The 17828-nt window shown below is 29.3% G+C and overlaps 2 protein-coding genes across 2 annotated transcripts; one reads left to right on the forward strand and one right to left on the reverse strand.

Annotated features, from left to right (window-relative positions):
* Nucleotides 1-3002: 3002 nt before the first annotated feature.
* On the reverse strand, nt 3003-4363 carry LOC114410333 (protein MKS1-like). Its single transcript, XM_028374246.1, has one exon. It carries the CDS (start codon nt 4231-4233, stop codon nt 3448-3450), a length of 786 nt encoding a protein of 261 aa, XP_028230047.1. The 5' UTR covers nt 4234-4363; the 3' UTR covers nt 3003-3447.
* A 10303-nt stretch (nt 4364-14666) lies between these two features.
* Nucleotides 14667-15963, forward strand: LOC114408240 (dof zinc finger protein DOF3.5-like). Its single transcript, XM_028371300.1, has one exon. The coding sequence runs from the start codon at nt 14788-14790 to the stop codon at nt 15655-15657; it is 870 nt and encodes a 289-aa protein (XP_028227101.1). The 5' UTR covers nt 14667-14787; the 3' UTR covers nt 15658-15963.
* The last annotated feature ends 1865 nt before the right edge of the window (nt 15964-17828 follow it).

The following is a 17828-nucleotide window of genomic DNA, read 5'->3' on the forward strand; positions in this document are numbered from 1 at the left end:
TTATTAAATCTTATTTAAATAATCAAAGTTTAAAAATAAAAATACATTTTTTTAGAAAAAAAGATTATATATTAATAATGTAAAATATTACATTACAATCACAATCCATTATATATTAAGTTTATTAACTTTTAAAATAATTTTAATAATAATTTATAATTAGATAATAATTTAAATGTGTATAGACATTAAATTCTTTTTTTAATAATCTTGAAATCACTAACTTTTTATTTATATAATCTACATATGACTGCACATGCTAAATTTACAGTTATCAAATTTTTAAATAAAAATTAGAGTTTATTTTTATGTATTATTGGTATAAAAAAATTATACTATATATCACTCAATTAAAAATCTTCATAAATATAATTTTTAAAATTGTTACTATAAAAATCAATAACCTTACTGTATATAATAATCATTAAATGAGAGTAAAAAATGTTTACAAGTATATAATAATCATTAAATGAGAGTAAAAAACGTTTACAAGTATATTTAAATTAAATTCTAAAAAATATTCACATTATGTGTAACAAAGTTCTGGAAGTCACAGAACTGATGCCAACCAAAATCCCACATCTGTTTTCAATTATCTCATCTTTCAAGCACTAGTCATTATTATAATGCCAGATTCATCTTGATTTGATGATTTGTTTTTAACTATTTACTAATTAAACATGTTTTATTTTTTTTTATCTCTAACTGCTCCCGTATATCTTGCTGTCAATGAATTATAAAATACACAGATCTAAACAAATTTTGGTTGAGTTTTGTGTTAAACTTTTGACTTTGGGGTTCCAAATAAGGATAGTGCATGAATATACTTCTCGTATGGGGGAAGGAACGCGACATGTTTATTTTTTTTTTTTTTCAACTTGAAAGTGCTTGTCATTTGTATTTCTGGAAGCCGAGTAAGTAAAAGTACCTCCATTTTTTCCCATGTAAAGTCCGATTCTTAAAAGTCAGTCTACTATGTGGTTGTGAAACTAATACTCTTTGAAAATTAACTACTTTAATTAAAACAAGGTAATAGTTGATTTTCAAAGAGTAATATTTCAACACCACATGTCGAGAAAGTTGTAGCTAGAATTAGAACGGTTTAACTGCAATACCTGAAGACCTATATATATACACAAATGTTAAAGATTATGTCTAGTCTATATATAATATATGCCTATATGATTGATTAGAGGGCTCCGGTATTTAAAAATTGAAAATGTGCAATACCTGTAACATCTCTGTATAAGGGGGCTCCTCCTCCTATATATATATATATGAGGAGCCCTGAGACAACAACTTTTTTTTTCTAAATTAAGATCAATAATTCTTTTTTTTCATTTTTTTCAGTGTTTTTGAATTGTTAAATGGTTATTGTTATTGTTGTTGAAAAACCTTTGTAGTGAGTGTGTAACTGGTTCAAAAAAAGTAAAAAAGAGAGAGAGAATTATTCACTTGTTTGTTTTTTGTTCAAGAGAATGGAAGAAACAGCAAGTCTCATCATTTGGTCTGCAAGGAGAGGGTCTGAAAAATATATAGTATCTTATCTTTACAAACAATTAATGTGAAATAAGATCTTAGGGCAATTTAATTAATACAGACCAAAAATATTAATTATTTTCCTTCTTGTCCAAGCCCGAAGAAACAAAAATATAAGAGTAGGGATGTTTTGGCTTCTTGTATTATTTTCCTCTTCATCTCACTTAATATTTGAGCCAAATAAAGTAAACAAAGTGGAATATTTTTGGAAGGATAAATAGTTGTATAATGTTTATAAAAATAAATATTAAAAGATTAAAACAGTAAATATATGTTAATCTATCATCTTTATTGTAAAAAATCATTAAATTGGGTATATTTATTAGAAATAAAAATTAAACCTTATCCTCTTTTCTCTATGACTTCAAAAATCAAGTCTTAAATCCTTACGATCACTCATGTGATCATCTATATAACATGATATATATATATATATATATAATATTACTAAAATAATATTTTATATATTAATGATTAATTGTTCATAAAGTTTGCTCCCATTAATATAAACTTTATTTTACAGAAATCAAATTGTTAATATATAACCTTGTTTGTTTACACAAACAATTAATAGCATATAATGAATCGTACAATAAAAACGTGGTGCACCAATTTTTAATGGTATATATTACTTTCATATAAAATGAAATTGTAAGTTAGTACTGTACTAGACTATTAGTATACATACACCTATATGATATGTATTATATTATTAGTTCCATTTCTATTGTAAATAAAGTTTATACCTAGCTATAATAATAACAAAAGTTTATACCAACAAGGCTAAACCAAATAAAAATAAGTTTATTCCAAATAAAAAAGAAAGACAAAATACTAAAATCTACTAAACTCAACGCCCATGGCATCAGCCAGTAGGAGTTGCTTCAAATCCATCGGGGGAGACTCTACGAGCTGAAAGGCCAAACTTAATAATTAATGACCAATTTCTTATTTATCAAATAAGAGAATACTCCAAAAAAAAAATACGTTTATTTATATTTTATTTTTGCTTTATTTTGCGTGGATACTTCAAATTTTTTAAGCATATATAATCTTGGATCTCGTCATGAGATTTATATATGTGTATAAAAAAATATTGAAAGAATTCGTTATTATTATTCCAGCATTTGATTATACACAAGAGATTAATTTCTTACCTATCAAATGAGATGATATTCCAAAAGCTAAAAAAATAAATACAAATCACGTTATTTTTTCTTCTTGAGTTTTTATTTTGGTTTTAAGGGGTATAACACCTAGTCACTCCACTTTTTCAACCCCAATTAATATTGCACAACACATGTATTAATGAGTTCACCGAAAAAAAAAAAAAACAAGCACATGTATTAATGACTCACCTAATTCTTATTCAAAATAAAAAAATGAACCACCTAATTAGGCCGGCCATATATATAACTGAGAATACTGAAATATAAGATTTGAAAAGGTAAGGTAAGTTGTCATTACTCAAGAAAAAAGTAAGGTAGATGCTTTCAATGATCAAAGGTTGCCAGAGTAGCATACATGTGATTCTGATCATACAAAGAAAGAATATAAATGGGATTGAATATATTTAGGGCCGACATACATCAGCAAACTAAACTAAACGCAATGTACAATACATGCCAAAGAATAATGTCAACGGCGAAGGTCATAAGAAATTCGAGAGCACAAACACTGCCCTAGAAAATAAATAAAAAAATCCAACAAAGAAGGTTGCAAATTGCAGCTATCTAGAACTATAGTCACTGAAAGAGCAACAAATTTCCACTTTGCCCCCTCCTCTCAAACTACACAATATAACTCGACAAACCAATCCTTATCAATCTCCGTTCGGATCCAATTTTTTTGTATCTGTGAAATAAAAAAACTAAAAATTCAACAATAAACGCCAAAGAAGAATTTTTACTAATCTAAGAAATAGTTGAATAAGTCCATAGAAGGAGTATGCGGTGAAACAAAGCTGAAGTTTGAAGAAGGGCTAGGCAAGACGAAAGAACTACCCTCCATAAAATTTCTTCCACTTTGAAACATAGGACTCAAATCATGAAGGAAGCTAACCATACTTGGATCCGAAGAAGGTGGAGAGAAAAAATTTGAAGGAATGGGAGATAGTGAAGCTGGACCAGGAGACAAAATACCTTGAAACATGTTTTGTTGTGATCTCTCAAGTACACCATCACCTATATTAATCTCTATCCCTTGCACATCGCTTATAATATTATCCCCACTTGGAAGAACATGTTTTTTCCCCATAGGGGACATGGCTTTCTCTATGGTGGCGTAACGCGCCGCCGGCGACAACATTCCGGCGCCGTTGTTGAAAGGGTCGACATGAGTGTTGTTGTTGTTGGGCACCACTACAGAGGAAGAAGAACTGGACCCAGTGAGGCGTTGAACGAGGTTCATGAAGTCACTTGGTGTGGTGTGAATCACCTTGGGGGAAACGGTGTAGATTATTATGGGTTGGCGCGGTGGGGGTTGATGAGGGTGTGAGGGTTGTTGTGGTGCCAAGGGTGGTTTCTTGATTTTATGAGAGTCTTTGTTTATTCTGAGAGGTGTAGGGCGTGGACCTTGGAGTTGGAGTTCTCTTCTGGGTGATCTTTCTGTGGGAATAATGTGTGAGAATTGATCCATGTTGTGGTTAGAGGGGAAGGGTGGTGGCGATAATAATATAGAGGACTGGACAAGCATAGTTTGGGTTGTAATTTATGCTGGAGAATATAAGGGCTGTGACATGGGACATATAAAGAGATCTGGTCAGATGAAAAAGAGGGATTACTATAATGAAGGATTACAAGTTTTTGGTGAGAGGTAATTTTTTAAAGGTTTTTTCATACCTACGGCCGGTTTCGTGATGTTGTGGTTGTCTTGTCTGAACGCGTCTGGGGAGGGTTGGAAAAAGTCCTGGCCCCTCCTCTTTCTCCTTCTCTCTTCCTCATGTCATTGTAGCATGTGATGACATGGGTTGCAACTTGCAAGTGGATAAGTGTTGACAACTCTTGACAATGGCCCATGCATGTTGTGTGTGGTTTGTATTTGTGTCATTCAATGTGGGTTTAAGACTTTAGAGTGCAAGAGGGTTATGCAGTGAATCTAACGGGAAAGCCGTCCTTGAACTAGATATCTTTCTCCTTTGCTGGACATTAATAAGTGATTGTGTACTTTAGCTTGGTTTGATGGTTAATTTAGGTTATTAATGATTGTGTGATTAGTCAATATATTTGGTAATGAAAATGAGATTAATGGTTATCAATCAATTAATGAACTTATGAGGGACGATGGGTATAATTTTCACAAAACAATTTTGGAGCGAGTAGGTGTTTTTGTTTTTTTTTTTAATAGGACTTTTAAGTGTGATAAAGTTTCAAATTAAAGCTTAATCTCATATCATATTAAAATTATTAAAACTTGTGAACATATTTTATTGTTCTTAAAAATTATTAGATAAGGAAGAATCACCACATGTCTATAATCTTGATTAGTCTTTATATGATATTTACTTAATTTTTTTAACTTAAGAAAGAAATAATAATATAGCTAGAAGGGGAGTGAGAGTGAGTCCCATCTGAACTTTTCTTTCAGTCTGGACTGGGTCCAAATTAAGTCTTCATCGTGATCTATTGATTTGTAATTGGAGCAACAATGAAACCAAGAAAATCAATTTTATATTTATTAAGTTCAGGTATTACTTTTATTATTATGTTGGGGAATAATCTCTTCAACAAGATGATCAAAGAAATAAACTATACTTTTTTTTTCTTTTATATATAGTAGGGAAAAACAGGTACTCCTATTTAATTGTTTTTTTATTTTTTTTTAAATAGAAAGAAAGATAATAGAAGATAATGGATTATTTGTAATGTTAGTTATAAAAATGAAATAGTAACATATGAATATAGTAATAAAAATAAAATGAATATAAAAGTGTGTACAAAAATATCTTATTTTCTTTATATATATAGTTATATATTAACAAAAACACACCGAGCAACCTCTAATATTGTCCAATTTTATTACAAACTCAGGAAATCTTTCTTTCGGACCAATTAAGTTCGAGAATTATATATACGAAATGAATACCTACGTGTAGGCATGCATAATGAAATTTTAAGATGGACTTCATTTGAATCCCTTCGACTTTCACATTAATTCTCCCCGTTTTGTTTTGGCACAATAGGACTCGATACAGCCTATTTAGAATGTATTTTAGTCAGCACGGCATTTTATTTTTTGGTAAAACGTGTGACTGTGATTTCCTTTAAATTGATGTTTGGTGAATCAATCAGGACAAATTTAAGGTTTTTTATTTCTTTTCTGGATGGGATAAATTTAAGGTATAGAAGTACTACTGTGTTTTTTTTAACGAAGGGATTGTACTAAAAAAATGATTAATACTATTATAAATAAAATTCATTAGCTTGATTTTATAATTGAACAATTCACCCTTATGTATTGGTCAAAGTTAGAAGAAGAGAAGAGAGATAAACTGTGGTTGGAATCTTCCGACTGTTAATAAAAATTAATAATTAATATTTATTAATAAAAAAATGTATTGGTCCAAGAAAAAGTAACTCTACTATTTATCTTGAAATTCATGTATAAGATTAATTGTATGTAAAATTATAGATAATTAAATAATAATATAAACGCAGCGTAATTTTGTAATATATGAAATATTATTTATAGAATATTGTACTATATATTACTAGATTATGTTACTATCAGATCTTCTCTGCGTGCATGCCTTGTCCCTTTTGTTTCCAGGACGTCTAATCATTTACAAGGATTGTAGGTTGTATATTAGGCAGCCCTTTAGAAACCCTTATGACTCTCAGAAAAGTCTCGTTTTGACGGCTTTACTAGAAACAGTATGCATGCCTTGACTTTGCATTTATAACATTAGATACATCTAATGCAGTAGTCAGTAGTCTACACGTTTTAGTCTTTAGGTGTTAAATAACTTCACGAATACAGTGTTTATTTATCTTTAATAAAGATAAAAAAAAAAACCCAATATTCCCCACCTTCAGTAAACAACGTCCCCAATCCTCATCATATATATTGAGCTGGAGACTTGATTTTTTATTTATTTATTTTTTGTCTGAATTCACCAATAGAGGCATAGAGCAAACAAAAAGCAAAAACATTTTGGTTACATATTTTGTGGAAAATATATTTAATGGTCTTGTTTTGTAAGAAGCGTAGTAGTTAAAGAAACATCTTTTAGTTAATTGTTAATTATAACTCAGTGAAAGGGAAGATCTAATTAAAGCCATGTACATGAATACATTTTTTTAAACTATATTTGGTTGAAAGCAACAACTCACTCAACTGCCATGAAGTTATTGTCTATATAAAAAAAGGAAAATAAATTCCCTTATGTAGGTCATGTTGAAACCGTGTTTATTTCTCATAAATGTTCAATAGGTCCACCTATTTAATGTTTCCATAAAAAAAAGAGATAAAATGTTTTAACATGATCAGTTTATCATTTTTTTATACTAATTTGATTTTTTATGAAATATATTAATTTGATTTGATGCAGGAGGATCTATATATTCTCATAAAAAAATATAAAATCATCAAACTAATAAATCGTAATCAATTCAAAATTACTATGGAGCATAAAAAAATAGTTTTATTTGTATTAATTAGTGTAACACTAATTTAATAATTATATATATCATTTTAATAAATTTTTCATATCTAAAAAATAAGTACTTGAAACAAATTATATTTCAATTTATTATTTGTCAATCGTCTCTTTAATGATGCTATGATTTTAATTAGGCGTGATAACATGACATTTCGTCTATCTGTCATCACTTAATGAAAGAGGACTAATGCCAATAGTAAATTGAAATATAAATTTTTTTAAGTACTTAGTTGAAAAAAATGAACGGTAGGTAATAATGTGAAAATAACTTTTTTTTAAGTATTGAAAACATATTTAAATCATATATAATTGGTGTTTTACGATCTATGATCAATATATGCATACAACATATTATGTCTTTCCTCACTCTTCCTTCACTATTCTCTGGACTCAAATTATATATCCCATCGTTTGATCTTATTATATTTTCTTTTAGTTTTGTCCAAATATTAAATGTACATATTTTAACTTTTTAATTTCATCTTTAATACTATCTTTTTAATTTAGTTCAGTTGGTTAAACATGATATATTAATAGGTGAGTTGTTGTAAATTTCAAATAGTATTTTTTTCATTCATATCAATAAAAAAACTTCTTATTAATTTAATGTATTTCTTATTTTGAATGAAGAATTATCTTAAAAAAATAAATAGGATAAAATTTCTTAAATCTATATAAAAGTAAATTACATATATGTTCATCAAATTATTTTAATTAATTTTTTTTACAAGTTTACAAATTTATTTGATCAAATAAATGTGTTTGAAAAATGATTTTTTCTTATTGACTAATAAGATTTTCTTTTAAACATAACAAATTTACTATTAACATTTTTTTATTTTCAATAAAATAATAAAACTTTTCATTTATCATTTTATCTGAAATTAAATTGTTTATTTTAATAAAACTCCTTCTTATCATTTATTAACTATAAAAAAATATTTTTTAGATTGGCTTAAATATATTTTTCATATCTAAAAAATAGATTGTTTTTTTATTATTACCTAAAAATTCATATTTTTGCCAAATAAATACCTAAAAAGAATTTGTATCAATTTACTAACCGTCGATAATCTCCTCCTTCCTTGAAGTGATGACATGACAAATAGTGTTATGTCATGTCTAATCACTAATATGTCATTATCTCCTCATTAAAGATGATATGTGATTTCAGTGATATAAGATGTGATGACATGACGTTCAACCTGTCATGTTGTCATCACTTAACATGAAAAAATTAACACAGACAATAAATTGAAATATAATTTTTTTTAAGGTACTTAGTTGAAAAAAAATATTAAATAACAATATACTTTAGAAGCACCTAATTGGCTAGGAATGATTTAGGCTTCTAGATGATCCATTTACTAAGAAAGAACACCATGGCTACTAATTAACTACTACTACTTACACTTGCACTGCATAACAAAATGGAAATAGTAATCGATAAAAAGGTTTTACTCCTGCAGTCAAAGTAGCACTTTTAGATCAACGAGAATGTGGAGGTTGATTAGTGGGACCGACCATATATGGTTACCAGGACACTTGGAAAGGACATGGTCTTCCGAGAATTGCTGAAACGGTCTCTCTTTAATAGTTTAATTCATAGTTTCGTCTGTGAATTTAAAAACAGTGACAATTCAATTCGTAACTAAAAGGGACATAGTCGTAACATGCCATGTTTGAAAGTTCTGTCTACATATAAATCCCGCCCATTATGGATACGAATATGATAATTAACTTAATTTACTAGTCTTACAGATATTAATTATGGCATCATAACCACTTAACCAAATCTCTCACCAGTCCTCCACTAGTATAACTTACCTTATTGAAGTTGTCAATGAACTGGAGTACTGGACTAATCAACCATTTAATCAGTTGTTGTGAAATGAAACAAGCAAGTAGCTTCTAAACATTAATTTGACTTCAACTTTCGGTCTAGAGCTAGGATTAATGTCAATGAAATTATTACTTAAAAATGTTAGTACGAAATTGAGGCAGAGTTCAATCTTTTTTTTAATAAGAAAGAAGGGGCCATTAGGAAACGTAATGAATATGATGATGGAGGAAAAGAAATCCTTAATAAAACCCCATATGGATTGGGGTACTTGAAGCGGCTGCATGTATGTGGTTAGAAACATGTGCCTTTCACTAAATCGTCCCTAGGAACCTTTGATAATAGACTTTTCCAGATATTTTGAAAAAATTGTATATGCTGTGATATATACTACAACATATGATTTTTTGTTTTCTTCTAAAGTTCATGTTTGACGATAGGTCAGAAAAAGTACGGAAAAGAGAACAGACCACAATGAGCTTTACAGTTAATTATCAATACTGAGGAAAGGTGCCTTTGCTTTATTGTTAGGCCTTTAGAAAAATTCTTAAAAAAGAAAAAAAAAACTGACTTTTACAGAATTTTATTTTAAATATCTGTAGTATCTAGAATCTAACTCAAATTTAAAGTAGTGTATAGGTTTGAGTAAAGCCCGACAATAGCCCAATTTGCGTACCAAGCCCAAAATTTTAAGACTCGTAAGGCCTATTATGTCATTTGATCCATATGGAACTGGATCAAATAAACGAAGCTCCAACTCATTGTTCCAAAAAAGAATAAAGAAAAGAAAAAAAAATAGCCCCCACTGGAGCGGGCTTAAAGATTTCTGTAGACAGAGATAGAAATACCATAGACTGCTGGCTTTAGTGGCTTATCACAAATAACTACGAAAAATAAGTACACAGGAGGGTTTGAGTTGAGCTGAATTGTTTGGTGCAAGGCCCAAGGGTAGTATTCCCATATCTTAGTATAACAACATGATAACTTTATTAGTTTATTTCAATCTAATCTATAATTTACTATTCATGATCTCATCTTAAAAGTTTATTCTTAGGCGTTGACTTGGGTCACCCTTCATAATTTGAGTTAATTGAGCTTTATGGATTGAGGCAACCCAATCTAATGGATTGGGCTTGAAGTCCAATTCATATCTTCAATGTTACTAGGTGCACCTAGCGAACTTTCATACTCTAATCAACTGAACTAATGAGTCAATTATATTATAAAATAAATAATATTATTATACATAATACTAAAATTTTTAATATATATTTAATGTGCATATAAATTTAAATAATAAATTTTGTGACAATTAATTTTGATATAAATCATATGAATTATTTAATCCGTATATTTTTTTAAAAATAAAAAATATTTACTATTACAAAATTTAGTATATATTAAATTTTTCAATAGTAAAAAAAATTAATGCACAAATTAGTAATTTAACATATTAATAATTAAAAAATTAAAACTTTAAGAATTAAAAAAAACAAAAAACCATTTATGCATTAAATTACTAATTTGTATTGGTTTTTTGTTTTTTTTTCATTTATATTGGTTTTTTGGTTTTTTTTAATTCCTTAAAGTTTTATTTTTTTTTACCTATTAATATGTTAAATTACTCATTTATGCATTAAATTTTTTTACTATTAAAAAATTTAATATATATTAAATTTTGTAATAGTAAATATTTTTTATTTTTAATAAAATATACGGATTAAATAATTTGTATGATTTATATCAAAATTAATTGTCACAAAATTTATTATTTAAATTTACATGCGCATTAAATATACATTAAAAATTTTAATGTTATGTATAACAATATTATTTATTTTATAACATAATTGGCTCATTAGCTGAGTTGATTAGAGAGTTATGCTAATAACGTGAAAGTCATAGATTTGAGTTTTGCTTGGGTCATTGTTTTTAAATTAATTCATCACAAATAATTTTAAAAAAAAACGTAAGACACTATCTTATGGAAGAAGCGTGAATGGCTTATTAGGTTAATTGTTGCACTAAAAGAATTGGTTTGTTGTACTATCAAAGCATATTTCTTAACCAATTTTATGTTTCCTTGTGTGTTATCCGAGACACATCCTCATAAAGCATGAGAAAAAGAGAGAGAGTGAAATATATCCACCATATGAAGGCTAAAGAAAGCAAAAAATATTTTATGGTCCGAGATCATATCTGCACCAAATTTAATCACACTTTTTAGTACAAAAATAGCAAATATATCACATAAAGAATAATCATGATTTCGAACCGTACAATAATTTGTATGTGGAACGTGTAAAATTAGCAAATTATTTTAAGTGGATGCTTATATTTATGCATAGCCAACGCCATGTTTGTGATACGCGCCTGCGTGGGTATCAATTCTAGGGGGGTGGTGTTCAAATTGTGCGTGTTCTTCAGATTGAATCAAGAATTTATATGCTTCTAACTATTTAATAACATCATAAAAGTTATTCTTTATTTGATGGTTAAATTATGCGTTCTTATTATATTAATATTATAATCAATTTTATAAAAATGAATGTTAGTGATACTCATTCTCACATTCTCTTTTAACACTTTTTCAATAATTGGCTAAAATTTATTTAAAATCATTAATTTTAATGAGTCTCACTTCAAAATCTAGGGAGAATCATTAAATGAGAATTGTAACCCATTAAAATTGATGATATTTAATAGATTTCAATCAATTATAAAAAATATTAAAAGAAAAGTATTAAATAAAGTGTTACTTACCGTTTCTCATAATGGTAATTTCAAAGTTGCTTATATCCCAACCGGGTCCTCGAGTACGCAAAGGCCATTGGGACTTATAATCTCTCACCGCCCTGATCTGTAGTCTACAATCATGGTGGCTTTATTTATACTTCTGATTTCTGAACTTCAATATTCATCAAGCTCCAAGCACATGTGCCATCTAGTGTATGCTAGTACTATCATATAGTATTGTACTTAACGGTAGCATGGAGCTAGCTCGCTCATTAATTTGTTGATGCATGCACGCATTCATTATAGATGCATGGTTAGTTGAAACACATAAGATTCGCATATTGATCAAGTTAGAGCAAGTGGAGTCTGAACTTCAATTTGATTTTTTGGAACATCGTTAGCTATGCTAGATTTAATCAACTAATTAAAACTCTACTGAAAAACATAGAAAACAAAACAAATACCGAAGGAGTTTGAGACGTGGAAGCCACTGATCCTCAAGTATGAATACGTATGATAGCATCTTTCGTGAAAGCAACGTTAAACCCCCACGTGCCTCGAATGTTCTCTTTAGATCGAATCTCCACTACTACGATTGCAAGCTTTAGCTGCACCTTGCACTCATTATGTTCCTTTGATGTAACATCAATTCCCTTTGAAATTAATTGTATTTTAATTCCATATAGCAGCGCAATGCATGTATGGGTAGCTACTATCCATCAATTATGGCGAAGTTCTCCAAGTATATATTTTTAGATCAAGAGTACAACAAGTTCACTTGGACTCGGTTTCAGTGGAGGAGGATTTATATTTTTAGAAAAAGTCATATCATTTGTGGCAACGCATATGTATAAATATTTACATAATACACTTGTCACGTATTCTTTGGACCATACGGGTGATCATATCCATTAGAATAGAGAACAAAATTTAAGAGTAGTACTTTAGTGTTATCTTTTAATCAAATTAAACTTTTATTTTGATAACTCACATAATAAAAATTAATACACATGTTAATATTAATTGATTATTAAAATAAACTTTAGTATTTTAAAAAAAAATCAACACTAAAATGTTATACCTGAGTTCTATCTTAAAACAAAAAGCTTAAACTAATATGTAGTTTCAAAGGGTTGAAAAAGCAATAGGACTTCTATCTAAAGTAAAGATGTACACTTTAGATGATAAAATATATTCACAATCGTATTCACAATCGTTGTTTGAGAATTATAATAAAATTATATGTGTGTGTGTGTGTGTGTGTGTGTGTGTGTGTGTGTGTGTGTGTGTGTGTGTGTGTGTGTGTGTGTGTGTGTGTGTGTGTGTGTGTGTGTGTGTGTGTGTGTGTGTGTTTTTTTCTTATTAATGATTTTTATTGTAGTTTATTCTTTAATTTACACTCCCCTTATTGTTTAGTTTGATTGGATTGGATCCTTTGAAGGTCAAGTTCTCCAAAAACTCTCGTAAATCAATTTTGAAGTCAAACAACTGTGAAATCCAACGATGTGGAGACTTAAAAGGTTGACCACTATATGGATGAATCAAACAAAAGAAGAACGCACATAATTGCGACGAAATCTATGGTCATTTGCGGATTCAGCATTAATAAATAATGATAGGATGTAAGATGTGCCACGTATCCAAGTTAAGCACGTGCTCGTGCTTTCCATGCCCGCAACTAGCCTTCCATGATGTGTATACATTACTGTATATATGTGAAACTTGTTCCATAAACCATAATTCCCCTCCTCTGCATCCAGCACACTGCATTATTTCACACATTCTCTAATGAATTTGGAAATCACACAATTGCCCGTCCCTATTTGGAAATGCAGTGTGCTAGTTGAATTTAACCAAGAGTATGGAAATGTATTATGAATTAGCAATAACTCGTCAAATCTCTAATGAACTTACCTGGAATTCATAAACTTCTGTTTTTAAAACTTATACAGACCTTCTTTAACTTTTAAAATAACTCAGTCAATTTATATTCTTTAAACTTCAATGGCTACACACCGTCAATATAAAGGTTTTAAAGTATGATCAACTAATAAAATATCATGATAAATATAAGTTTTAAGATAATTATAATAAAAACAACAAACTTATCATATGTAATTAGACATACAACAGTATAAAAATTATTTAGATAGTGTATAATCTATTCATTTTTTTTAATCATACTTATAAAGAAGCCTGCAATGAATATGAATTAATTAATTTGTCGCCTACAATTAGTCTTGAACTCTTTTTTCTGTGGTTAATTTCATGTGCTTCATTCTATGCAATTTTGAGTCATGCTGTTTTTTTAGGAAAAGTTATGACATGGTTTGTGATTATTATGTATCAATGATAGCAAATAACTTTATTATAACATATAATAATAATTTTTAAATTAAATAAAAAAAAAGAATTTACACGTTACATGAAAATTAATGAAGAATACAATGATCTTGAATCAAGATAATGATTTTTCATTTTTAGAGTGTGTTTACTACTTTACCAAAACACATTGACACTAGCTTTTAACTTTTTGTTTTTGGTGATTTATGAACTAGCTACTATGTACCCTCTATTTGTATCAACAAAATCTCTATGATATGTAACGTATGATGAAGGTAGACAGGTAGCATGGATGATGATGGATTGGTGATTTCCTTTGACTAAAGTAACCCAAATGAAGAAAAATCCAATGGCTATGAAACAGCACAGCATAACATGAAATTCACGTCAACATCACAAAATCGATCTCACATACACATGCACACCCTTCCTTAATTCTAACGATTCCCCAACCGCCCACGTTCCTCCCCTACGCCTCCCCCCACACTAGCTATATCACCATCCCCTCCCCCCAAATTCATTCTCATCATCCAAACTCATAGCTTCATGTCTTGTTTGGTGTTGAATCACCTTCAACGCCAAAGCTTCCTCTCACACAAATCGATCACGTTCAACGTGCTTCGGAACGCGTACTTGATTCGTATAAAACAAACACACCACACATAATATAATGTTCCCACGCAGCTTTAACATTAGCGGCGGCGATGCGGGGCTTCCACAAATGTTGCATCCTCGTCACATGGTAACTCCAATGGAAGAACAACAACGTTCGAGGTGGAAACCCAGCGTCGAGGTTGCACCCAATTGCCCTCGCTGCGCCTCCACCAACACCAAATTCTGTTACTACAACAACTACAGCTTGTCCCAGCCGAGGTACTTCTGCAAAGGCTGCAGGCGCTACTGGACCAAAGGCGGCTCTCTCCGCAACGTCCCCGTCGGCGGTGGCTGCCGCAAGAACCGCCGTGGAAAGTCATCGTCGTCGTCGCGGCTACAACACCAAAGCCATCAACGCGCTTTTAGCTGTGAGAACACAGAGTCATCATCAGTAGGTGATGATGCCCAACAAAATAACAATGTGTCACGTGATATAGACATGGCTCTCGTGTTCGCCAAATTCTTGAACCCAAAACCAACTACTGGTGAGGATAACAATGGTTCACCTTCTTCCAACAATTACTTAACACCGGAAAGTGTAGAAATTGAGAATGATGCAGTGGTTCAGTCACAGAATAAGGCTTCATCGGATCCTGTTATTGTAGAGTCTGAGAATTTGAGTTTGGTTGAGATTGATGAGTTGGAGAGGTTATTAGGTGTGTGTGGTGATGAAGATGGTCTTTGGTCTGATGCTACCTTGTCGTCTTCGGTTACTTGGGAACCACCATTGAAGGAGTCGGAATACTCGATGCCGTTGAATGAGGATGATGGTGATCAATTGTTACCCATCATCATTTCTGCATCTACGATGAGCGACACTTGCTGGAGTAATTGGAGTTCCTTTGATCTTTCAACCATGGACGCGCTCTCATCAAGTCCTTCTTAATCAATTTGATCTCATTGATTTTTACCTATACTTTTTATTTATTTATAAGTTTGCGATTTTCTTCTTATTATTTGAAAAGAAGAGAAGAAACCGAGAGAGAGAGAGAGAGTTACTGCCACGTACCTTACATACATATGTTCCTATCGATGGAGGTAATCATAAAAATGTAGAATGTTATAGAAATTTTTTATGCTTAGTGGGTGTAGAATAAAGTTGTAATTTGGCTGCATATAGCCATATCATGGAAATGCAGTTGAAAAAGGAATACTCTCGGATCTGAAATTGTGTTCAGTATTCACTAAGCCAATCTGTACCTTTTGGAATATTCTGTACCTTTTGGAATATACGAATATATTCTAATTTATATCTTTAATTATGTAACAGATGTTGATTTCAGTCACAATTCAATTTGGCGTATGAAAAATAATGGAGTAAATTATCACTTCCCTAAAAGTTATGATGCACACATCTAATATGAATATTACGATCCATATGGGATAGACAAGTCAATTCTACAAAATATAGGATACAATACATTTAAGATGTGTTTAAGAAATTTAAATATTATCGTTGACAGTTGACACTAATAATGTGGACAATATGTTAATTAAGTTGCTCACTCATTATTTAAAATGTTTAAATTTTAAGCTAGTCCACATTTCTTCGAGTATACCCCTGATTGTGTTCATAATTTAATTATAAATGAAATGAGATAAGCATCTTGCAGTAAAAAAAAAAAAATACTGATATGTTAATTTAGCTATTTTTTATACGACTGAGACGGGTCATGTTTGGGGGCCCAAAGTAGATGAATTTTGGACCAGATTCATGTGATTGACTAGAGAGTGTTGCTAGGTACACCTAGCATTACGGATCAAATTAAAATAATTACCTCACACACTATATAATGTGGATTCGCGTATATTTACAGTCACTATGGGACGTAAAAACAAATTGAATTGAATTATTTGAAAATTTAACTGAATCATAAAATAGTTCATCTGAAAATAACTAAAATGTTTTGAAGCAAATCGAATTATTCTTTAACCGAATCGAATCATATTTTTTTTGTGCTGGTATTGAGAGTAGAATAATTTTTACTCTTTTTTAAAATAGTTATCTTTTTTATAGTTTGGTTTGGTTTATTCGTTCTTGAACGGTTTAACGTGACAAAAATATCATAAATTATATTTTTTTCTCTTTTACGGAAATGAAAGAAGATGAATAGATTTACAATAAAATCAAATAAGTTAAGAATAAATTTTAAAAAATATATTATAAATTTAATACTAGTAATTAAATTAATTAACTTTCTTAATAAACATAAATTAGTCCATTGATAAGAAAGTATTGAACTAAAATAAATAAGTATGAACATTTTTTAAAGTTATTGATCATCCAAAAAAGCTCGAGATTTTGTAAATAATTTATGTATTAATTTTTAAAATTTAATTATAAATTGGTAAAATAAAAAATTTTTTGTAAACTATTCAAAATAAAAATATATAAAATGATATAAAATAAAATTGAAAAGATTTATATATTGAATATTTTTAATTTATAATTTTTATAATTTGGAAAAGATTAATAATTCTTAATGATGCATGAAAAATAGCTTATAAAGTTAAATAAAAAATTCAAGTGTCTTAATGGTTTATTACCTTATCTTTGAGTAAAAGGTCATAGGTTTTAATCCTACCAAGATAAGATTTTTTTTTTTACTTTATTTAACTTCTTATCACATAAGTATTATGTCATAAACAACTTACATAAACGTCACATCAACACCTATAAGTTACATCTAAGTTAACATTTAACTTTAAATGATCAACTAATAGAAGAATTAAAATTATTTATTCTAAGAAAATAGGAAGACTATATGTCTTGATTTAAAAATAGAAAAATCAAAATCATGAATTTAAAATTATAATAATACCAAAATTACAATTTAATCTAATTTTTAAAAATTAAGATATATGAGTAACAAGAAATACTTTATTTTATAAAAATACTATATTATAAGTTTAGGAAAAAATAATTTAATAATTTTTATGATACGTTATTATTTTATTATTTTAACAATAAGCAATTTTTAATTTTTATTTTATTTTTATATATTTTACATATAAATTACAAATCGAGCTTTTTATGAAGACAGATGAATATAATTT

Source organism: Glycine soja, chromosome 4, assembly GCF_004193775.1.
Source record: "Glycine soja cultivar W05 chromosome 4, ASM419377v2, whole genome shotgun sequence".
Classification (NCBI taxonomy): domain Eukaryota; kingdom Viridiplantae; phylum Streptophyta; class Magnoliopsida; order Fabales; family Fabaceae; genus Glycine; species Glycine soja.

Coding starts and splice junctions, on each gene's coding strand:
- LOC114410333 (XM_028374246.1), bottom strand. CDS start 4,233: ATGCTTGTCCAGTCCTCTATATTATTATCGCCACCACCCTTCCCCTCT.
- LOC114408240 (XM_028371300.1), top strand. CDS start 14,788: ATGTTCCCACGCAGCTTTAACATTAGCGGCGGCGATGCGGGGCTTCCA.